At 39.9% G+C, this 21,539-nt stretch overlaps 1 protein-coding gene across 9 annotated transcripts in view; it reads left to right on the top strand.

Moving 5' to 3' along the window:
* The window catches only part of RBMS3 (RNA binding motif single stranded interacting protein 3), an 803,408-nt gene that overhangs the window by 512,302 nt on the left and 269,567 nt on the right, over window positions 1-21,539 (top strand). For all 9 annotated transcript variants that reach the window (XM_019984813.2, XM_019984808.2, XM_019984812.2 and 6 more), the window contains exon 6: window positions 13,743-13,822. In XM_019984813.2, the coding sequence (XP_019840372.2) occupies window positions 13,743-13,822 (80 nt within the window). The remainder of the gene's footprint in view (window positions 1-13,742; window positions 13,823-21,539) is intronic.

Genomic DNA, 21,539 nt, shown 5'->3' on the forward strand with positions numbered 1-21,539 from the left:
TCAAGTGACCGTGTAAAGATAATGTAGCCCGTGGAAGTGTCATTTCTTTGGGGCATAGGGCAGAGCTGGGAAGACATGGGGGAGGGCTAGAGAGAAACATCAGTACACATGGATGAGTCCCCTTGACACCACTGTTAAAATATAAAAATGGAAAACAGCGCAAGTTCAGCAATAAATACAACCTGCTACTCCTCCTTCAGATTGGAGCCATGGCAAACTGCCTGGCTCTGTTTAGAAAAAGTAAAGTAAAAAAATAAAAAACTAAAGGCAAAAAAAAAAGAAAAAAGAAAAAGCAACTGCTCAAACTAGAGTAACTATGCAGTCATGTTTGTTTTTTCCAACTTCATTTCTGACAACAATGTTTGTTTTTTCCGACTTCATTTCTGACAACAAATATGTGGATTTTTTTTTGACATCAACACCATATCATTTTCCCACACCAGTTATCTAGTTCTCTTACGCCAACTGAGTGTCTAATCCATTTCCATTTTAACCCTAACTACTCAGAGTTATCAGACCGCACAGGTTCAAGGGCTCAGTCAACAAGATGCACCCCACTTCAAACAACCACAAATAGGGTATCAGACAACCCACATGTCTGCCCTGCCCACCACAAATTCAGGGGTTCCCTTGAAACTCCTCAGCTTGAAAATTCACTGCAACTATCCACAGAACATGGGGAAACACTTAAATATTTGCTTGTATTTCAGAAAATGTACAGCTCAGGAGCAGCCAAAAGGAAAAGATGCATGGGCAAGAGGGAGTGGGGAGGGGAGAAGTGACTCAGAGATTCTCTGCCCTCTCTGGTGTCCCACCTTCCCAATACAGCAATGTGTCCATCAGCCCGTAAGCTCTGCAAACCCTGTTCAGTGGTGTCTATGGAGGTCTTATCACACAAACACAATTGGATTGAATCATTGACCATTGCTAGCTCTGGAGAAGGCAATGGCACCCCACTCCAGTACTCTTGCCTGGAAAATCCCATGGACGGAGGAGCCTGGTGGGCTGCAGTCCATAGGGTTGCTAAGAGTCGGACACAACTGGGCGACTTCCCTTTCACTTTTCACTTTCATGCATTGGAGAAGGAAATGGCAACCCACTCCAGTGTTCCTACCTGGAGAATCCCAGGGATGGGGGAGCCTGGTGGGCTGCCATCTATGGGGTTGCACAGAATCGGACACGACTGAAGTGACTTAGCAGCAGCAGCAGCAGCAGCAGCTCGCTCAAATTCATGTGCATGGAGTTGATGATGCCATCCAACCATCTCATCCTCTGTCGTCCCCTTTTCCTCCTGCCCTCAATCTTTCCCAGAATCAGGGTCTTTTCCAATGAGTCAGTTCTTTGCGTCAGATGGCCAAAGTGTTGGAGTTTCAGCTTCAGCATCAGTCCTTAAAAGGAATATTCAGGATTGATTTCCTTTAAGATGGAGCGGTTTGATCTCCTTGAAGTCCAAGGGACTTTCAAGAGTCTTCTCCAACACCACAGTCCAAAAGTGTCAATTCTTCAGCGCTCAGCTTTCTTTATAGTCCAACGCTCACATCCATGCATGGCTCCTGGCAAAACCATAGCTTTCACTAGACAGACTTTTGTTGGCAAAGTAATGTTTCTGCTTTTTAGTTTGCAGTCTACGTTGGTCATAGATTTTCTTCCAAGAAGCAAGCGTCTTTTAATTTCATGGCTGCAGTCACCATCTTCAGTGATTTTGGAGCCCCCCCCCCAAAATAAATTCTGTCACTGTTTCCATTGTTTCCCCATGTATTTGCCATGAAATGATGGAACCAGATGCCATGATCTTTGTTTGCTGAATGTTGAGTTTTAAGCCAACTTTTTCACTCTCCTCTTTCATTTTCATCAAGAGGCTTTTTATTCTTCTTCACTTTCTGCCATAAGGGTGGTGTCATCTGCATATCTGAGGTTATTGATATTTCCCTTGGCAATCTTGATTCCAGTTTGTGCTTCTTCCAGCCCAGGATTTTACATGATGTACTCTGCATATAAGTTAAATAAGCAGGGTGACAATGTACAGCCTTGACATACACCTTTCCCAATTTGGAACCAGTCCATTGTCCATGTCCAGTACTAACTGTTGATTCTTGACCTGCATACAGATTTCTTAGGAGGAAGGTAAGGTGGTATTCCCATCTCTTGAAGAATTTTCCATAGGGTGTTGTGATCCACAACAAAGTCAAAGTTTGACCAAAGTCAAAAGCTTTGGCATATTCAATAAAGCAGAAGTAGGTGTTCTTCTGGAACTTTGTTGCCTTTTTGATGATCCAACAGATGTTGGCAATTTGATCTCTGGTTCCTCTGCCTTTTCTAAAACCAGCTTGAACATCAGGAAGTTCATGGTTCACATATTGCTAAAGCCTGGCTTGGAGAATTTTGAGCATTATTTTACTAGCATGTGAGATGCGTGCAATTGTGTGGTACTTTGAGCATTCTTTGGCATTACCTTTCTTCGGGATTGGAATGAAAACTTACCTTTTCCAGTCCTGTGGCCACTGCTGAGTTTTCCAAATTTGCTGGCATATTGAGTGCAGCACTTTCACAGCATCATCTTTTTGGATTTGAAATAGCTCAACTGGAATTTCATCACCTCCAGTAGTTTTGTTCGTAGTGATACTTCCTAAGGCCCACTTGACTTCACATTCCAGGATGTCTGGCTCTAGGTGAGTGATCACCCCATCATGGTTATCTGGGTCATAAAGATGTTTTTTGTATAGCTCTTCAGTGTATTCCTGCCACCTCTTCTTAATAGCTTCTGCTTCTTTTAGGTCCTTACCATTTCTGTCCTTTATTGTGCCCATTTTTGCATGAAATGTTCCCTTGGTATCTCTAATTTTCTTGAAGAGATTTCTGCTGCTGCTGCTGCTAAATTGCTTCAGTCGTGTCCGACTCTGTGTGACCCCATAGATGGCAGCCCAATAGGCTCCCCCATCCCTGGGGTTCTCCAGGCAAGAACACTGGAGTGGGTTGCCATTTCCTTCTCCAGAAGAGATCTCTAGTCTTTCCCATTCTATTGTTTTCTTCTATTTCTTTGCACTGATCACTGAGGAAGGCCTTCTTATCTCTCCTTGCTATTCTTTGGAACTCTACATTCAAATGGGTTTATCTTTCTTTTCTCCTTTGCCTTTCACTTCTCTTCTTTGCACAGGTATTTGTAAGGCCTCCTCAGACAACCATTTTGCCTTTTTGCATTTATTTTTCTTGGGGATGGTCTTGATCCCTGCCTCCTGTACAATGTCATGAACCTCCGTCCATAGTTCTTCAGGTACTCTATCAGATCTAATCTCTTAAATCTATCTGTCACTTGTACTATATAATTGTAAGGGATTTGATTTAGGTTAAACATGAATGGTCTAGTGGTTTTCTCTACTTTCTTCAATTTAAGTCTGATTTTGGCAATAAGGAGTTCATGATCTGAGCCCCATTCAGCTCCCGGTCTTATTTTTGCTGACAGCATAAAGCTTCTCCATCTTTGGCTGCAAAGAGTATAATCAATCTGATTTCATTGTTGATGGTTGAACTCAAAACTCTAGCCCCTCAGCCATCCCCAGACATTGAAGGATGGGCCCCAAAGCTCTAGCCCTCTAATTATTGGGTCTTTCTGTTGTCCAGCCCTGTCCTAACACTATCTGGGGGTTTCACCTTGAGTCATCTTATTAACACAAACTCAGTTATGGTCGAAAGTGGTTCATTGTGAGTAGCAGAAGACGTTTCTATCACTCAGGAAGTCCCCAGAACTGTAGGAGTCCTATGCTAGGAACCCAGGACAGAGACCAAGTTTGTTTTTGCTACGTCATAGTTGCCACACAGAAAACATCTCTTTTTTTCTCTTTTCCTTTCTCTTGAAAGAGGAATGAGGCATTCAAATTTTTTGTCAATTCTCTCAGTCTTTAGATGTTGCGAGTCATTTCAAATTTTTCTGAAACTCTTTGCAGCCCAAGCAGATCTATGTGAGGGCTGGATTTGGCCCATGGTCTCCAGTTTGGGGTGACCTGATGCAGAACTTCAGAATAGTCTTTTTTAACCCTGGCTGCATACTGGGATCACCTGGGTAGCTTTGGAAAATTTGTCCCTGGATTTCACACCAAAGCAATTAAGCCAGAATCTCCAGGACTGGGTCCCAAACATTGGTATCTAGAAAAAGGAAATATAGTTCCCTAATCATTTTAAGGGATCCACAGAGGATAAGATTGTTAGATGGCATCACCAATTCAATGAATATGAGTTTGAGTAACCTCCAGGAGATAGTGAAGGACAGGGAAGCCTAGCATGCTGCAGTCCATGGAGTCACACACAAAGAGTTGGACCTGACTGAATAACTGAACAACAACTAATCATTTTAATATACAGTCAGTTTTAAAATAAGCCTTTTCAAAGTTGGGAATAAATTTAGTTTTATAGAAAGAGCGTACAGAAAGAGCTCTTTACAAAGAGCATACACAGGTTTTATATACCCTATATCCAGTTTTTCCCATTGTCAACACTTTGCATTACCATAACATATTTGTCAGAATTAATAAACTGACATCACTACAGTATTATTAACTGAACTCCAGAGCTTATATGAATTGCACCCATTTTTCCACTGCTAATCCCCTTTCTGCTCCAGAATCTGGTCCCTGGCACCATCTTGCATTTGGTTGTCTTTTTATCAGTCTACTCTGGTCTCTGACAGCATCTCAGACTTTCTTTGTTTTCCATGAGTAGTCCCAGCAAGGTATCCTGAAAAGTGTCTCCAGACCTAGGTTTCTGCGATGTTTATTTCATGATGGGATCCATGTTATGTCTGAGTTTTGGAAAGAATACTGCAGCAATGAAGTACCCTTCTCATTATATCAGCTCAAGGTATAATTTCCATTTCTAAGAACACCTGCTCTGGTCATTGGTGGCTGCATGACATGGGGATGGCAGGACCCACCCAGCTTCAACAAGATGAAAGCAGATCAGTGCAGGAAATCAGGAGGGATGACAGGCCAGCCATGGAGCCCCATTTCTTCCAAACAAGCCATTGGACTGAGCCTCAAGGGCCAAAGTTCCTTTGGAGACTCATCCAACAACTCGACTTTAGAGAAGTCACCACCTTCTTCCTCTGTGTCATGTAAAAGTTGATATCTGAGGCTGTTTCTAGTCCTGAATATATGTGATTTTAAGACTTCGGAGTGGGTTTTCATGAGCCAAATGTTGTCCACAGCTCCATTCCATAAGAGGAATGTGCAAGGAGCCACCAAGGTGTCAGAATTCCCTCAAAGAGAAGAGACAGGAAGGCTAGTCTGTGCACGACTTGACATTTATGACTTTTGTCTCTTAAGGATGTCAAGCACCTCAAAGGAAGAAAACAAATTGCAAAAACAGAAGGAAATTCAACTCCTTCACCCCTCTTTCTTCCTGAAACTCACTATGCTTTCTTCTGTTACCAGGGTTTAAGAAGCCAATGACATAATTTGCTTTTTTCCAAAAATCTTTTCATGTTGACCCTTTCCGTAAATCTTACTGGAAGCAAAGGTGATTGGCTTGCAAAGCTGTATAAGTATAAGTCACCAATAACTTGTACAGATCTTGTGATTGCAAAACCACAAAATTTCACAATAGTGGAAGCCTCTCATTAACCATCATAAACAACAGCGTGAATTTGTCTTAACTGTGTGCATAATCCTGCTTATTGCTTGAAAATAATAAACTGAGAGATTCTCCATGGATGTGAGACAGATAGGCTGAAGATGATTTTATACTATGCTTTTCCACCTCTATGTGTTAAGTCTGGCCCTGATATTGAAGCAGGCTCTCATCGGATGTAATCTGCCTGTGAGGATTGCATTGGCTGTGAAATGAGCACGTCTTAATAGATGTTGTTAAAAAAGAAATTTTCTCGAAGTCACAATTCGGTGGAGCATTTCAAATGAATGAAGCCAGGTTCCTAGGCACGGAGACAAGAAAGAATGTCAAACAGGACCTTTAATGTGTGTTTCTATTTAAACATCAGACCTAACAGAAAACCCTGAGGCTTTGTACCATGATTGGAGCCTTGTAGGAACCTAATTAATGCATTGACGGGTGAATGGTTGGCTGGCACTCGAACTCTTCTGAGGGATGTGAGAGGGTTCAGGTACCACCTAGAAAGAATGGATGCAGTGGCCCATCCAAAGGGGTCCTGGTCAGGTGGCTTTATCTGGCATGCTGCCTTTTCAGACCCACTTGATAAGGCTCGGGTCAGTTTCAAGTGGAGCACATGCCAGATCGCAGATGGCTTGGGCTGGCATTTCAAATAGGCTAACAGTGAAACTGGAGAAGAAAATGGGCACATTTTCCCTAAAGTGGCCCTTCAAATGCAGTCCCTCCTCTGGAGCTCGTGGGTCTCACTCTGGACCTCTCCACTCCACAGCTCCTCAATGGTCGTCTTTGCTGGGAAGACTTTGCCTTGTTAAAATGTGCCCTGTGTATAAAAATGAAATTGTCACTTCTGGGTGGTGCCGCACAACATGGTTTGACACTCAGTACCGGCAGCTACAGAAAACAGACCTTTATTGCATTTATTCTTTCAGAGACAAGAGTCTCTAAAGACTCCTGCAGACATTCACTCAGTTAAATCAGAGTGAGCACTCTGTGATGCTGTCTTGCGTTCACCAGCAGCCCCACCTGGCTTGATGGTGCTGTAAAACAGTCTCGAGAAAAGACGATCATACTAGCATCCAGAAGGGGAGATGTGAGCCTTTCAAACCAGCTGGGTGGACTGGATGAAGGCCCCTGACTTTCTTCTCTGACTTCCTCTGCAGTCCCCGAGTCTTATTATGTGGCATTAACAAGCTCGCACACAACTAACCCCCATCCAGTTTCAGTGTTCATTTAGAATTCCATGTCATTTTCAAGACAAAGAGGAAGGGTCTGATTTGTAGGACTCTGGCAAGCAAGCTTTAGATTCTTAACTGCCTTTTATCTAGATGGGTACCTGGAGAGAGATTGAGCAGGGAGGGGGCCCTGGGGCATAAGCTTTTCATTCTGGTGCTCTCCTGGAATAAAAATTCCATAAAGTAACATCTGTAGTAATTAAGGGCTTACATTTCCTCTCCCATTCATGTCACTGCTTGGAGGGAAGGTTATCTTCCCTAAGAGACAATGGAGAGTTGGTCCTGTGGGCAGAGAGAAAGCAGAATTTGAATTCTTTTGTTCCTAGAAATGGAAGTTTCCTACTTAAAAGAAAAAAAATAAAAATAACAAGTTGGAAGATGTGAAACATTCTCCTGGAAAGAAAATGTGAATGAGTTAGCAAAATTGTACTTAGCTGCTCTTCAATATTTGGAATGGGGAATCATTCATCTTGTCTTTCTAATCCAAATATCCTCTAATTTTGGGAAATCTGTTGTTGAGTTAAATAAAAATAATGTGAGAGCTGCAAGTTAAGTTTTATTGGGGGGCAAATTGAGGAGAGCAGCCCAGGAACAGCACCTCAGGTAGCTCTGGGACACTGCGCCAAAGATGTAGAGGGGAAGGTATAAATGTGATCTTGGTGAAGGGGCAGCGTATGTTATCAAGCATACATTTTTTGCAGATTTTCCTAGTCACAAGGAGCAGTCATCTCCATGACAGATTTCAGTGCTTTTGTAGATATGAGGAGATAGCATTGGGCTAATAACATCAATTCCTGAAACTAACTATCTGAAGACTTAGCCTGTCCGTTTTTCTTCCAGCATAGGGCGTCTCATTTCTGCTCTTCACCCTGAACTCCTTTCAGGGGTGTCTGAAAGTCCGCAGCTGCAGCAGCGCCTGATCTAAATCTTGTGGAGTTAGATGGCAAGTGCCAGTTTGTAGTCGCCACTGTGATTAAACATTGAACAAAATGCCATTTTTGTTTTTATTGACTAAAGTTGGATATTATTAAGCTTAAAGTTTTACTTTTGCATTTGGACACAAGAGTCACTCTTCAGATGTTCTTCCAAATAACAGTATGTGGATCCACTGGGCATCTGATACGTGACTATTATGTCAAGTTAATTTCCTGTGCTTTCTTGTCTTAGCAGGACCAGCTATGTAATTGGTGGGTCCTAGTGAAAATTAAAAATAGAAGACCCCCTGGTTTAAAATGTATTGACAGTGACAGCAGAGCTTTAAATCGAGTGAAGTTTCCCAGGCTTGGGGCTCCAGTAATGCATAGTCTCATGCCCTTGACATCAGTCCTGCTCTGCTTCACCATCTGTATCAATGCAGGAAAATGTGCATCTTCTCTGTGTTTCCTAGGAATGTATGTCCCTTTGAAAATATTCTTTTTTAAATTTGAATCATAAAATAATTTTAGAGCACCCCAGATGGAATGTGCTTTTGAAAACATCTTCAAATAGAGGTGCTATATGATCCAGCAATACATTCCTGGGCATATATCCAGAGAAAACCACAATTCAAAAAGATACATGCACCCCAGTGTTTACTGCAGCACTGTTTACAATAGCCAAGACACAGATGCCACCTATATGTCCATTGACAGAGAAAGGGGTAAAGAAGATGTGGTATATATACACAATGGAATATTACTCAGCCATAAAAAAGAATGAAATAATGCCATTGGCAGCAACATGGATGAACCTAGAGATGGTCATACTAACTAAAGTAAGCCAGATAGAGAAAGACAAATGCAATATCACATAGAACTTGAATCTTAAAAAAATGATACAAATAAACTTATATGTAAAATAAGTAGAGTCACAGACATAGAAAACCAACTTACGATTACAGGGGGAATGCATAGAGGGATAAATTAGGAGTTAATAAATACACACTATTATAGAAAAATAAATAAACAACAAGGTCCTACTGTGTAGCACAATAAATATATGTGATATTTTCTAATAACCTATAAAAAAGAATCTGAAAAAATTATATATATATATATATATATATATATATATATATATATATATATACACATACACACACACACACACACATACTCCCAGGGATCCAACACAGGTCTCCTGCATTACAGGTGGATTTTTTAGGATTCTTTACCAGCTGAGCCACAAAGGAAGCCCCATAATACTGGAGTGGAGAGCCTATCCCTTCTCCAGTGGATCTTCCCGACCTAGGAATCAAACCAGGGTCTCCTGCATTGCAGGCAGATTCTTTACCAACTGAGCTATCAGAGAAGCCATATCTAATATATGTATGTATATACATATATAAGTATACATATATAAGTATATATTTTGTTGTTCAGTTGCTAAGTTGTGTCTGACTCTTTACAACCCCATGGAGTACAGCATACCAGGCTTCCCTGTCCTTCCCTATCTCCTGGAGTTTGTTCAAACTCATGTCCATTGAGGCAGTGATGCCATCCAACCATCTCGTCCTCTGTCATCCCCTTCTCCTCCTGCCCTCAATCTTTCCCAGCATCAGGGTCTTTTCCAATGAGTTGGCTCTTTGCATCAAGTGGCCAAAGCACTGGAGTTTCAGCATCAGTCCTTCTGATGAATATTCGGAGTTGATTTCCTTTAGGATTGAATGGTTTCATCTCCTTTAGGGCAACTCTGCATGGCATGGCTCATAGCTTCATTGTGTTACTTTTTTTTTTTCCCCCTTCTGTTTGCCATGAAGTGATGGGACTGGAATCCATGGTCTTAGTTTTTTGAATATAACCGAATCACTTTGCTCTGCACCAGAAACTAACTTAACATTATAAATCAACTAACTTCCAAAAAAAAAAAAAGTCCTTAACTTGATAACTCAAAAGCTTCTGCCTCACCTCTCAGCTTATCTCCAGGAGCTTCCCCCGTGAAACTCCATCCAGCCCCAACGCTCTGCTCACTCTGCCCCATCTACAGGGACATGACCTTCCGCCTTGCCCCCCAGACTCCTGCCCCAGTTATTTCTCCAGTGGCGTTTCTGGCCTCCTGTGTACACTTCTCAGAGTTTTCCTGGCATCTGCAATTCCTCTCACATTGGAATTCCTATAACTGTAATAAATGTATACCTCGTTTGGCAGTTGTTTATAAATTTTTTCCCTTGTTTACTCTGCATGTAATATGATCATGAAAACACACATAATATTTGGATGCACAAAAGGTTAACAAATTGTGTCAAAGGGCTTCATTCCAAGAAAGCTCATATTATTGATAAAATCCAGCAGAACATCCAAAATTATACACTTTGCCTTTTGGACAAATTTTATATATTTCATACATATTCTTTTCTATGTATGTGTGCCATTTCTTAAGTCTGTTTTTCCTCTGGTGTGCCGTTCATGGGCATTAATTTCTTTTGAATAGAATTGACCCTTTAATTTTTACCTTTCCCACCCAATTTTACCAAATAATAAAGGTCAGATAGAGTTAAAATTTAGGAATATTGCTGATACTATTCTACTTAGGAGATTGCAAGACTGCTAATGTTGACAGTGTGATGTAATGTGAGTTTCTCAGTCATGTCTGACTCTTTGCAACCTCATGGACTGTAGCCCACCAGGCTCCTCTGTCCATGGGGATTCTCCAGGCAAGAATACTGGAGTGGGTTGCTCTTCCCTTCTCCAGAGGATCTTCCTGACCCAGGGATCAAACCCAGTTCTCCTGCATTGCAGGCAGATTCTTTACAGTCTGAGCTACAGAGAAGTTCTTCTTTATCTTTTAGACACTGCCATTTTAGACTGATTCTTCCTATTCTAACTACGTAGCATCCCCCCCCAAGAGATGGGAGGCCCAATTCTTTGGGAATAGGGGAGTCGAGGTCTCTCTGGCTACTTCCTGCTGAGCTGGAACAGCGAGGGGCGTTGGGCCTCCTCCTCTGCTAGTCTCAAACCTCAGAGTCCTTATAGTGGTGTCCATCTAAGGGTGCCTGATATTTTCCGTGGTTGGGTATAGTTTTATATATCCTTGTTGAGTTGGCATGGCAAGTTGTAGCTTGTTGACCTAAACTGGAAGAATTGTACAAAAAAGATCTTCACGACCCAGATAATCACGATGGTGTGATCACTCACCTAGAGCCAGACATCATGGAATGTGAAGTCAAGTGGGCCTTAGAAAGCATCACTACGAACAAAGCTAGTAGAGGTGATGGAATTCCAGTTGAGCTATTTCAAATTCTGAAAGATGATGCCGTGAAAGTGCTGCACTCAATATGCCAGCAAATTTGGAAAACTCAGCAGTGGCCACAGGACTGGAAAGGTCGGTTTTAATTCTAATCCCAAAGAAAGGCAATGCCAAAGAATGCTCAAACTACCACACAATTGCACTCATCTCACACGCTAGTAAAGTAATGCTCAAAATTCTCCAAGCCAGGCTTCAGCTATATGTGAACTGTGAACTTCCTGATGTTCAAGCTGGTTTTAGAAAAGGCAGAGGAACCAGAGATCAAATTGCCAACATCCGCTGGATCATGGAAAAAGCAAGAGAGTTCCAGAAAGAACATCTATTTCTGCTTTATTGAGTATGCCAAAGCCTTTGACTGTGTGGATCACAATAAACTGGGAAATTCTTCAAGAGATGGGAATACCAGATCACCTGACCTGCCTCTTGAGAAATTTGCATGTAGGTCAGGAAGCAACAGTTAGAACTGGACATGGAACAACAGACTGATTCCAAATAGGAAAAGGAGTTCGTCAAGGCTGTATTTTGTCACCCTGTTTATTTAACTTCTATGCAGAGTACATCATGAGAAACGCTGGACTGGAAGAAACACAAGCTGGAATCAAGATTGCCGGGAGAAATATCAATAACCTCAGATATGCAGATGACACCACCCTTATGGCAGAAAGTGAAGAGGAACTAAAAAGCCTCTTGATGAAAGTGAAAGTGGAGAGTGAAAAAGTTGGCTTAAAGCTCAACATTCAGCAAACAAAGATCATGGCGTCTGGTCCCATCACTTCATGGCAAATAGATGGGGAAACAGTGGAAACAGTGCCAGACTTTATTTTTCTGGGCTCCAAAATCACTGCAGATGGTGACTGCAGCCATGAAATTAAAAGACGCTTACTCCTTGGAAGGAAAGTTATGACCAACCTAGATAGCATATTGAAAAGCAGAGACATTACTTTGCCAACAAAGGTTCGTCTAGTCAAGGCTATGGTTTTTCCTGTGGTTGTGTATGGATGTGAGAGTTGGACTATGAAGAAGGCTGAGCGCCGAAGAATTGATGCTTTTGAACTGTGGTGTTGGAGAAGACTCTTGAGAGTCCCTTGGACTACAAGGAGATCCAACCAGTCCATTCTGAAGATCAGCCCTGGGATTTCTTTGGAAGGAATGATGCTGAAGCTGAAACTCCAGTACTTTGGCCACCTCATGTGAAGAGTTGACTCGTTGGAGAAGACTCTGACGCTGGGAGGGATTGGGGGCAGGAGGAGAAGGGGACGACAGAGGATGAGATGGCTGGATGGCATCACTGACTCGATGGACATGAGTCTGAGTGAACTCTGGGAGTTGGTGTTGGACAGGGAGGCCTGGCGTGCTGCGATTCATGGGGTCACAAAGAGTCGGACACGACTGAGCGACTGATCTGATCTGATCTGACCTTAACTGGAGGTCTTCTGGAATCAGACTGAGCTGCCTGAGCTTTCTGCTAAGTCTGTTTTTGTTGTCTCAGTTTCCAGCACGTTATCTTGTCACTTCCACTGCACGGGGATTCCTTTGCGTTCAGTTTCTCCCATGTGAGCTTTCACCAAGTTGGGCTTTTGCTGTGCTTAGTCTCCACCTCCCTAGGACCAAGCTGAGGTTGTTTCAGCCAGGTTAAATGCAAGACACGGCACTAGATATGTCGGGGGACTGTGTAATTTCCTCAGTTCTGTCTTGCCGCAGCAAAGATTTGAACCCGCGGACCAGTGTTACAGCTTGGTTACAGCTCAGTTTTATTCAGCAGCAAAGGAAAATACACCCTCGAGGCTTGAGGGCGGGCCAGCCTCAGAGGCGATCCACCTGTTGACAGTGTGATGGTGTGGTCCCAAATGTTGTTCATGAGCTTTTATGTGAGATGCCAAAATTTGGCAAAAGAAAACGACTCTATTGATACCTAGTATGAAAAAAATAGGAGGTCATCTAAAATTCAAAAGTAAGAAAGTTCAAGACCTGAGGCTTGTGTATGTTTATTTTCCTAAGACATCTGGGACCTGAAATAACTCCCTTCTGTGTCTGTCATCTCATGGATTTTCAATAAAGGTGTCATGATGTGAGCGTGAAATGGCATCATGATGACAACACTACTGTGTGAGTCTCCCGCTTAGGCTGCCAGTTGTGGAAAGCCAGCGCACTCCCTCACCTTGCTTTGTGCAGATTCTCAGGGTATAGCTCAGTAGCTGCAATGCAGGTGGGTGTCCCCCAGGCCTCAGCTACAAGCCCACCTCGACCACTTGCTGCCAAGGCAGTTCGTCTTGCTCAGCCTGACTGGCCTCATGGTGTGAAAGGCAATAGTGAGAACTGCCTCTCACGTTTGCTAATTCGGACATTCAAAAGATGTTTATTGAGCACTTTGAGGGTACGGATTAAATTGTTATACAGATTAAATAAGATGATGCCTCGGGATTATGTCTGAGTGATGACTCCACTCAGAGCCGCCCACACAGTCAGCCTTCAGTAGAGTAAAGCTTGCTCTTGGTGGCAATGGGTTTGTGGTGTTCTATCCACTATGTGGTCATGGCAACTGGTGACAATTCTGGTAAAATTCTCAAATGAAGCTTGTCTAGGTTTTCTTAATTTCCTTCTCTTTTTATTTTTCATGGATATGTACAGCTTCATGAAAGTATATAATCCCCTGTTTACTTCTTTTCCCAGAATGGAGTCTACTGAAAAATGTGAAGTGGTAATTCAACATTTTAATGGAAAATATCTGAAAACACCACCAGGAATCCCAGGTGAGAAATGCCATAAAGTAATCATTAAATAATCTCTAGGCTCATTGCTACTATCAGAATGAGTACATGGTAAGGCCCATAGTTTCCTCCCAATGGAGGAAACTTTTTGCCTTTATAAATATGTATTTTTTTTAATACTATGCAACTCATCTTTCTCAACACTACCAAAAGCTTCTTGGTGATCCATCTTTGGCCTGTCTTTTTGAATCTCTGCTGCTAATTCCTTAAAGTGAATTAGAAGGAAAATAGCAAAGAATAGTTTGAAATGCACTTGCCGTGAAGAAAGTTTGTGACTTATATCATTAATATTGGTATCCTGATTTCTACTTTGTAAAATATCTAAACAGTGAGTGACATATTGTAAAAATAATAATAATAACAGTGGAATCCATAGATTGAGACCAGTTCCCAAACAGTTCTTACCAGCCCATGACGAGAAGAATGCAGAAAGGCAGAAAGAGCATTTAGAAACTTTTATAGCAATATGACATTATCATGAAGTCTTACTGCATAACTTCATATTTTACAAAAATATCAAATGCACATTAAATTTTTTAGTACGCCCATTCATCAGAGATAATCTAGGAAGCACCAGTTTAGAGTACTTCAGGGCATTTCATATTTTTGAAGGTAAAATTCTCAATATTTGACACACATCATAAGATGATATAACTTTATGCTATTAAGAATTACAATCAACACAAAAGAATTGAATATATCATATGTATCGGAATGTGAGCTAGGACTACCTTGACATGATATTAATTTTGAAAAAAATACATGAATAGTATCGTGTATTAAGTAGATTAAAATATCTTACTCATATCTCAATAAAACTGGAAAAAAAATACATGTTACTCATGCATAAAAATATTAAATGTTGAGTGAAGTTCTGAAAGAGAATAACAGATAAGGAAATATCTGACTCATACATCTTGGTTTATTTGTTGGTTTTTTATTTTCAGTGATTCTTAGAGGAAAAATGTGACTTCTTCAGTCATATTTTTTCTTTTGATGATTTTATGTTGCATCTTTGTAATGTTTGCTACCTTAAGTATCTACTATTTAAAACCCATGGCTAGAGTATTTAGGGGTTGAACATTTTGGTTCATTAAAATATATTGAGTTATATAGAAAACGAAGTCTGAACAACAACAAAAAAAGACATAGTTTTCTGGCAGGATCAGGTTCATTTTATGACACGCTAAGTTTTGGGAAAGAAGAAAGGCCATTAGGATTGGCATTTGGATGCTCTGAAAAATCCCAAAGTACGACCCCTGGTTAATCATGAGTCAGCAGTGAAGCTGTGACTCGATATGGTTAGTTTCCATGTGTGACATTCTCCTGAGAACTATCTGCATTATGATCCAGTTGGAGACATATGGTGTTGTTAGGAAAAGAGTTAGCAGTTTTCATCTCAGCAAGTCAGCTGCCCTTGCATTTTAGGAGAAATACTTTTTCTTTTTCCCTTTAAGATAAAAGACATTTAAAGACACTCTGCTCAGACCCACCACTGAGTAAAGGACTTGCATTGTTAAAGGGTTTTCTGCTTATTCATCTCGTTTTATCCTACAGATGTCCATGTACAGAAGGCATTCAAACTAGATGTGAATTACATGATTCTATTAAAAAAAATTCAAGAATGAGTAAACTAGGTGGAATTATTGTTGGGTGAAGTTTTAATACAGGTCTCAGGTTTGTATGATTCTTCCTTTTTGGAAGAACGCAGTGAAATCCATCTTGATGTGATTGATTTGAAATTGTTTTAGGTTAACCCATGGAACATACGGCTGACTCATGTAGTTTAATGCTAGAGACAAAGTCACTACAAATCCCCCACATATCTGAGCATCCTTCCTTGAATAAGCAGGCTGTGGTATTAACCTCTCTAATATCATAGCTACACCCAATGGAAACATTGTGAATAGCAAGAACTCAGTTATAACTGAGTTTCTTAGTTTTATCTCATGGGACCATGAAAAACAAAATAATTATGCTAAGCTAAAAAAATCCTGAGAGATACAACTTTATGCTTCTGAGACTTGCCTTGAACATAATACAATTAAATATACAGTGTCAATTATCATTAATACTTGAATTAACTTATTTATCCTTACTTTGGAAGTCAAATACATTTTAATAAAGGCTTCAAATGCTAACAGAAAACATACAATTTTTTTTATTGATGTATAGTTGATTTACAATGTTATGTTAGTTTCAGATATACAGCAAAGTGATTCAGTTACGTATATTTCTTTACATATCTATATTCATATATATATGATATAGATTATTTATAGATTCTTTATGTAGATTATATATATATAGATTCTTTTCTTTATATATATATAGAATATTTTCCCTTATAAATTATTATAAAATATTGAATATAGTTCCCTGTGCAATAGTAGGTCCTTGTTGGTTATTTTATATACAGATATACTTTTATATAGAGAGTTCTATTTTATATACAGATATAAATATATAGATATTACGTATAGTGTATATATGTTAATCCCAAACTCCTAAATTATCCTCCCCCTGCTTCCCCTTTAGTAACCCAAGTTTTTTTTCTGTGTCTGTGAGTCTGTTTATATTTTATAAATAAGTTCATTTGTATCTTTTTTTTCTCTTAGATTCTGCATATAAGCGATATCATATGATATTTGTCTTTCTTTGTCTGGCTTAATTCATTTAGTATGATCATTTCCAGGTCTATCCATTATATATATTTTATATATATTTATCTTTATCCATTCTTTATCCATTTATCTATATCTTTATCTATATCCATTTATCTATATCTGTATCCATTTATCTATATCTTTATCTGTATCAACTTGTCTGTATCTTTATCTATATCCATATATACATATATCTTTATGCATTCATCTTTTGATGGACATTTAGGTTGTACCAGAGAAAACCATAATTCAAAAGGACGCATGCACCACGCTGTGCATTGCAACACTGTTTACAATAGCCAGGACATGGAAGCAGCCTAAGGATAGAGAAGCTTTGATATTTATGTTTGATATGGAACAAAATGACATAATGCAGGAAGTGGGTATTTTGGAATGCACTGCGGTAAAATGACTTGGCTAGGCTCATTGACTCTGTTATGACAAGGATAATTAAATTTGTGTGTATGGTGTTTGCCTTTCTTGGTCCTTGTTGCTTATTTGAAGTAGATGGTTGAGGTCTTATTTTCAGAAATTCATATCTTAATCCAATTTTCTATTCTATCTTGAGGCATGTGAGCAGATGTTACAATGAGCCTTGATATCTGATTAGAAGTGATTCCTTTGATTGTTCAGAAGTGATGATTTTCTTCACTTTTAAAATACATTGTATCTTTAGAAAGACTGTCCTTGGTAATAAAAATCACCTATAGGGGACTCTTTACCCGCTCAGTGTCTATGCTGGGAGCTTTGTACTTTCTGCCTCTTTAATACATCCTATTCGCTTGCTACCATGAGCGTCTGCATGTTTGTGGATTCCATCCTTCGGGGCCGTGGACAAGAACTCTGATTCCTGTCTCAAGGGCAGCCCTGAAATATGCACTGAGCTGAAATGCCACCTTCCAAAGGACCTGTGCGTTGTTCTGCTGCTGGTGGATAGAGAAGGCTGGTACCTTCCAGTCTGCTGGGGAACACAGAGCCACACACATTCTCAGCGGGGTGGGGAAAGCCTGACAACATGCTGGGCATCAGAAAATAATTTGTCAAAGAGAAAATGTTTCCCTCTCTCTGAAAAAAAATAAATAAAATCACCTATAATTGATCTAACTGACTTGCAATTAAAATAGGTTTGTTTTTCCTAAGTTGTAAAAACCTCAGCATTCACTTTAAAGATTTGTCATCTTGACTCCAAAAATTTGTGGGGTTTTAGAATAGCACATGGATGGTTTCAGTACAATGCTTTAAGGTTGTGTGAATAAGGGACTCACAAGGATGCAAAAAAAAAAAATGATCTGGGATCTTCAGACCCTAAGATAGCTGATTAAAAAAGTGAGTCCTCCTCCCCTCCCTCTAAGCAAGAAGAGAGAAATCAGTACCATATTCATATCACTTCCTTCTCTGTTTAGGGATGACTTGGGGGAAATGTGCCATTTTCCTTCTGTGTCTCTTAACAAAGATTCCTCTTAAGCTGCAAAATTCATTGATTTCCTGAGATGATAATCTAGTTTCCAAATTCCATCCTCTGTCCTTTCCGTAGAAGAACAAGAAGAAAAGCTACTTTAGCCCAAAACTTTGACATTGATCAGGCTTTCTCTTTCTGAGTTCCTCCTAATTGTTCACGAGAGACCTAATTTTAATGAATATATCATGGATCTCTAATGCCTATCACAACCTCCCAGAACTAGCTCTATTCACTATAAATTACAACATTGTCCCCAAGTTTTGGCTAGTTGGAACAATGAAGCTAGATATACATGCAAAAAAATTCTAATTATTTAAATTCTGGCATTTGAAGTACAGGAAATTAATATTACCAGTTGGTGGGAAGGAGTAGCCCAAGCTGTATCAAAAAGCAACAGTCATGTTACTGCTCTTAAGAAAGGGATCATCCAGTATTTTCTCGCTCCTCTAGAGGGAAAAGAAAACAGTGTTCCATAAACTTCACATGTCCTGCATATCGATCTTGATGTTTTGCAGACAAAGTAAAGCATCATTAGTTGCGTGCTCACCTAACCTCAGACATTTCTTTGTCCCAAAACAAATTGCTCAGCAATCCTGTACAGCTCCAGTTCAGTTCAGTCACTCAGTCATGTCTGACTCTTTTCAACCCCATGGACTGTAGCATGCTAGGCCTCCCTGTCCATCACCAATTCCCAGAGTTTACTCAAATTCATGTCCATTGAGTCGGTGATGCCATCCAACCATCTCATCCTCTGCTGTCCCCTTCTCCTCCTGCCTTCGATCTTTCCCAGCAAAAAGGTATTTTCCAATGAGTCAGTTCTTCACATCAGGTGGCCAAAGTATTAGAGTTTCAGCTTCAGAATCAGTCCTTCCAATGAATATTCAGGACTTATTTCCTTTAGGATGGACTGGTTGGATCTCCTTGCTGTCTAAGGGATTCTCAAGAGTCTTCTCCAACACCACAGTTCGAAACCATCAATTCTTCAGCGCTCAGCTTTCTTTATAGTCCAACTCTCACATCCATATATGACTACTGGAAAAACCATAGCTTTGACTAGATGGACCTTTGTTGGCAAAGTAATGTCTCTGCTTTTGAATCTGCTGTCTAGTTTGGTCATAACTTTTCCTCCAAGGAGTAAGCGTCTTTTAATTTCATGGCTGCAGTCACCATCTGCAGTGATTTGGGAGCCCAAAATAATAAAGTCTGTCACTGTTTCCATTGTTTCCCCATCTATTTGCCATGAAGTGACGGGACCGGATGTCATGATCTTTGTTTTCTGAATGTTGAGTTTTAAGCCAACTTTTACACTCTCCTCTTTCACTTTCATCAAGAGGCTCTTTAATGCTTCTTCACTTTCTGCCCTAAGGGTGGTGTCATCTGCATATCTGAGGTTATTGATATTTCCCCCAGCAATCTTGATTCCAGTTTTTGCTTCCTCCAGCACAGCGTTTCTCATGTTGTACTCTGCATATACGTTAAATAAGCAGAGTGAAAATATACAGCCTTGACATACTTCTTTCCCAATTTGGAACCAGTCTGTTGTTTCATATCCAGTTCTAACTGTTGCTTCCTGACAGTTCAGGCGGTCTGGTATTCCCATCTCTTGAAGAATTTTCCACAGTTTCTTGCGATCCACACAGTCAAAGGCTTTGGCATAGACAATAAAGCAGAAGTAGATTTTTTTTGGAACTTTGTTGCTTTTGTGATGATCCAACAGATGTTGGTAATTTGATCTCTGGTTCCTCTGCCTTTTCTAAAACCAGCTTGAACATCAGGAAGTTCATGGTTCACGTATTGCTGAAGCCTGGCTTGGAGAATTTTGAGCATTACTTTACTAGCGTGTGAGATGAGTGCAATTGTGCGGTAGTTTGAGCATTCTTTGGCATTGCCTTTCTTCGGGATTGGAATGAAAACTGACCTTTTCCAGTCCTGTGGCCACTGCTGAGTTTTCCAAATTTGCTGGCATATTGAGTGCAGCACTTTCACAGCATCATCTTTTCAGATTTGGAATAGCTCAACTGAAATTCCATCACCTCCACTAGCTTTGTTCGTAGTGATGTTTCCTAAGGCCCACGTGACTTCACATTCCATGATGTCTGGCTCTAGGTGAGTGATCACACCATGATAATTATCTGGATCGTGAACATCTTTTTCATATAGTTCTTCTGTGTATTCTTGTCTCTCTTCTTAATATTTTCTGCTTCTGTTTAGTCCATACCATTTCTGTCCTTTACTGAGCTCATCTTTGCATGAAAAGTTCTCTTTGTATCTGTAATTTTCTTGAAGAGATCTCTAGTCTTTCCCATTCTGTTGTTTTCCTCTATTTCTTTGCTTTGATCACTGAGGAAGGCTTTCTTATCTCTCCTTGCTATTCTTTGGAACTCTGCATTCAAATTTCTAACCCCTGGTAAAAGCAAAGTGTAAATTCCCAGGCACTTCAGGCATCTGCAGGGCATGAAATAGAAAGGCTAACGCTCAAAGAGGCTGGGGAGCAGAGGGCAGCACTGCCTAGAAAAGGCTTCCATATATAATGACATGTGTTTTCAGGCTGGTTTGAGGAGGGAAAATCACATTTTGCTTTCAAATTACACTTTTGCCCATAAGCACATGTACTGGTCATTAGAACAGTCTTTCCAGAAAACAGTGGAATAACCAACTCTCTTTTAGTATGATTTATTTCTTTTTGTTAATCCCACCCGAAGTCCAAGAATTAGGGAAGGATTGAGAGAGACTGCACTCTATTTTGGGATCTTTTTATTTTAGCAGGTCTTCTGATGAACAGAAATTGGGACAAATATTTACATAACAGAGGAATCTTATTTTCCTACTTGATAAAATAAAATGATGTGCCTTCTTAATCCTTTGACAGATAATTTTTCTATTCTATGTTTATGCAAATAAAAACCCTGTAGGATTTTAGGGAGTATCTAAGGAAAAATATTTACAATATGATAATTTTTTAAATAAAATGAAAAAAAAAATTAATGTTGTTTGTGTAAATTTGAAACTTCCTCTAGAGTAAAATATCAAAAATGTACTAAAATGAAATTTAGATTACAAATCTGAATATGTGAGCAGTAGACACACACATTTTTATCAGGGAACATGTTTTATCAGGAAAACACTAACAAGTGTTTTCTCAGTGGTGCCAGTCTGATAAGTCACAAATGCAGCTATAATTGAATAAAAGGCAGCAAATAGAAAAAATATTATGTACAATTTAGTGAAAATATATCTCTGTGTTTCTACTCGTGAGTAGCGTTGCCTAACTTTAAGTTATTCCTCTTTGTAAAACTAAAACAACATCTGCATAATATACTTTGCGAATACCATGACCCCCAACTGGCTGTTGGCTTAGATTTCTCATCAATAAAAGGATGTTTGCAAAACTTAGGAAATGACTTTTTGCTGAGCTCCTCATCTTTAACGTTTGTTATGCCTTCTAGATTATTTCTATCTACCAAACACACAGTTGTTTCATGGTGAAACACTGCTGGAACGTTATTAGTGAATTTCATAGAACAAGCTTAATTGAGATCTAAGGGCTGTGAATCCTATGTTCTTGGCCAGTCAT

The sequence above is a fragment of the Bos indicus genome, chromosome 22 (genome assembly GCF_029378745.1).
Source record: "Bos indicus isolate NIAB-ARS_2022 breed Sahiwal x Tharparkar chromosome 22, NIAB-ARS_B.indTharparkar_mat_pri_1.0, whole genome shotgun sequence".
Lineage (NCBI taxonomy): Eukaryota > Metazoa > Chordata > Mammalia > Artiodactyla > Bovidae > Bos > Bos indicus.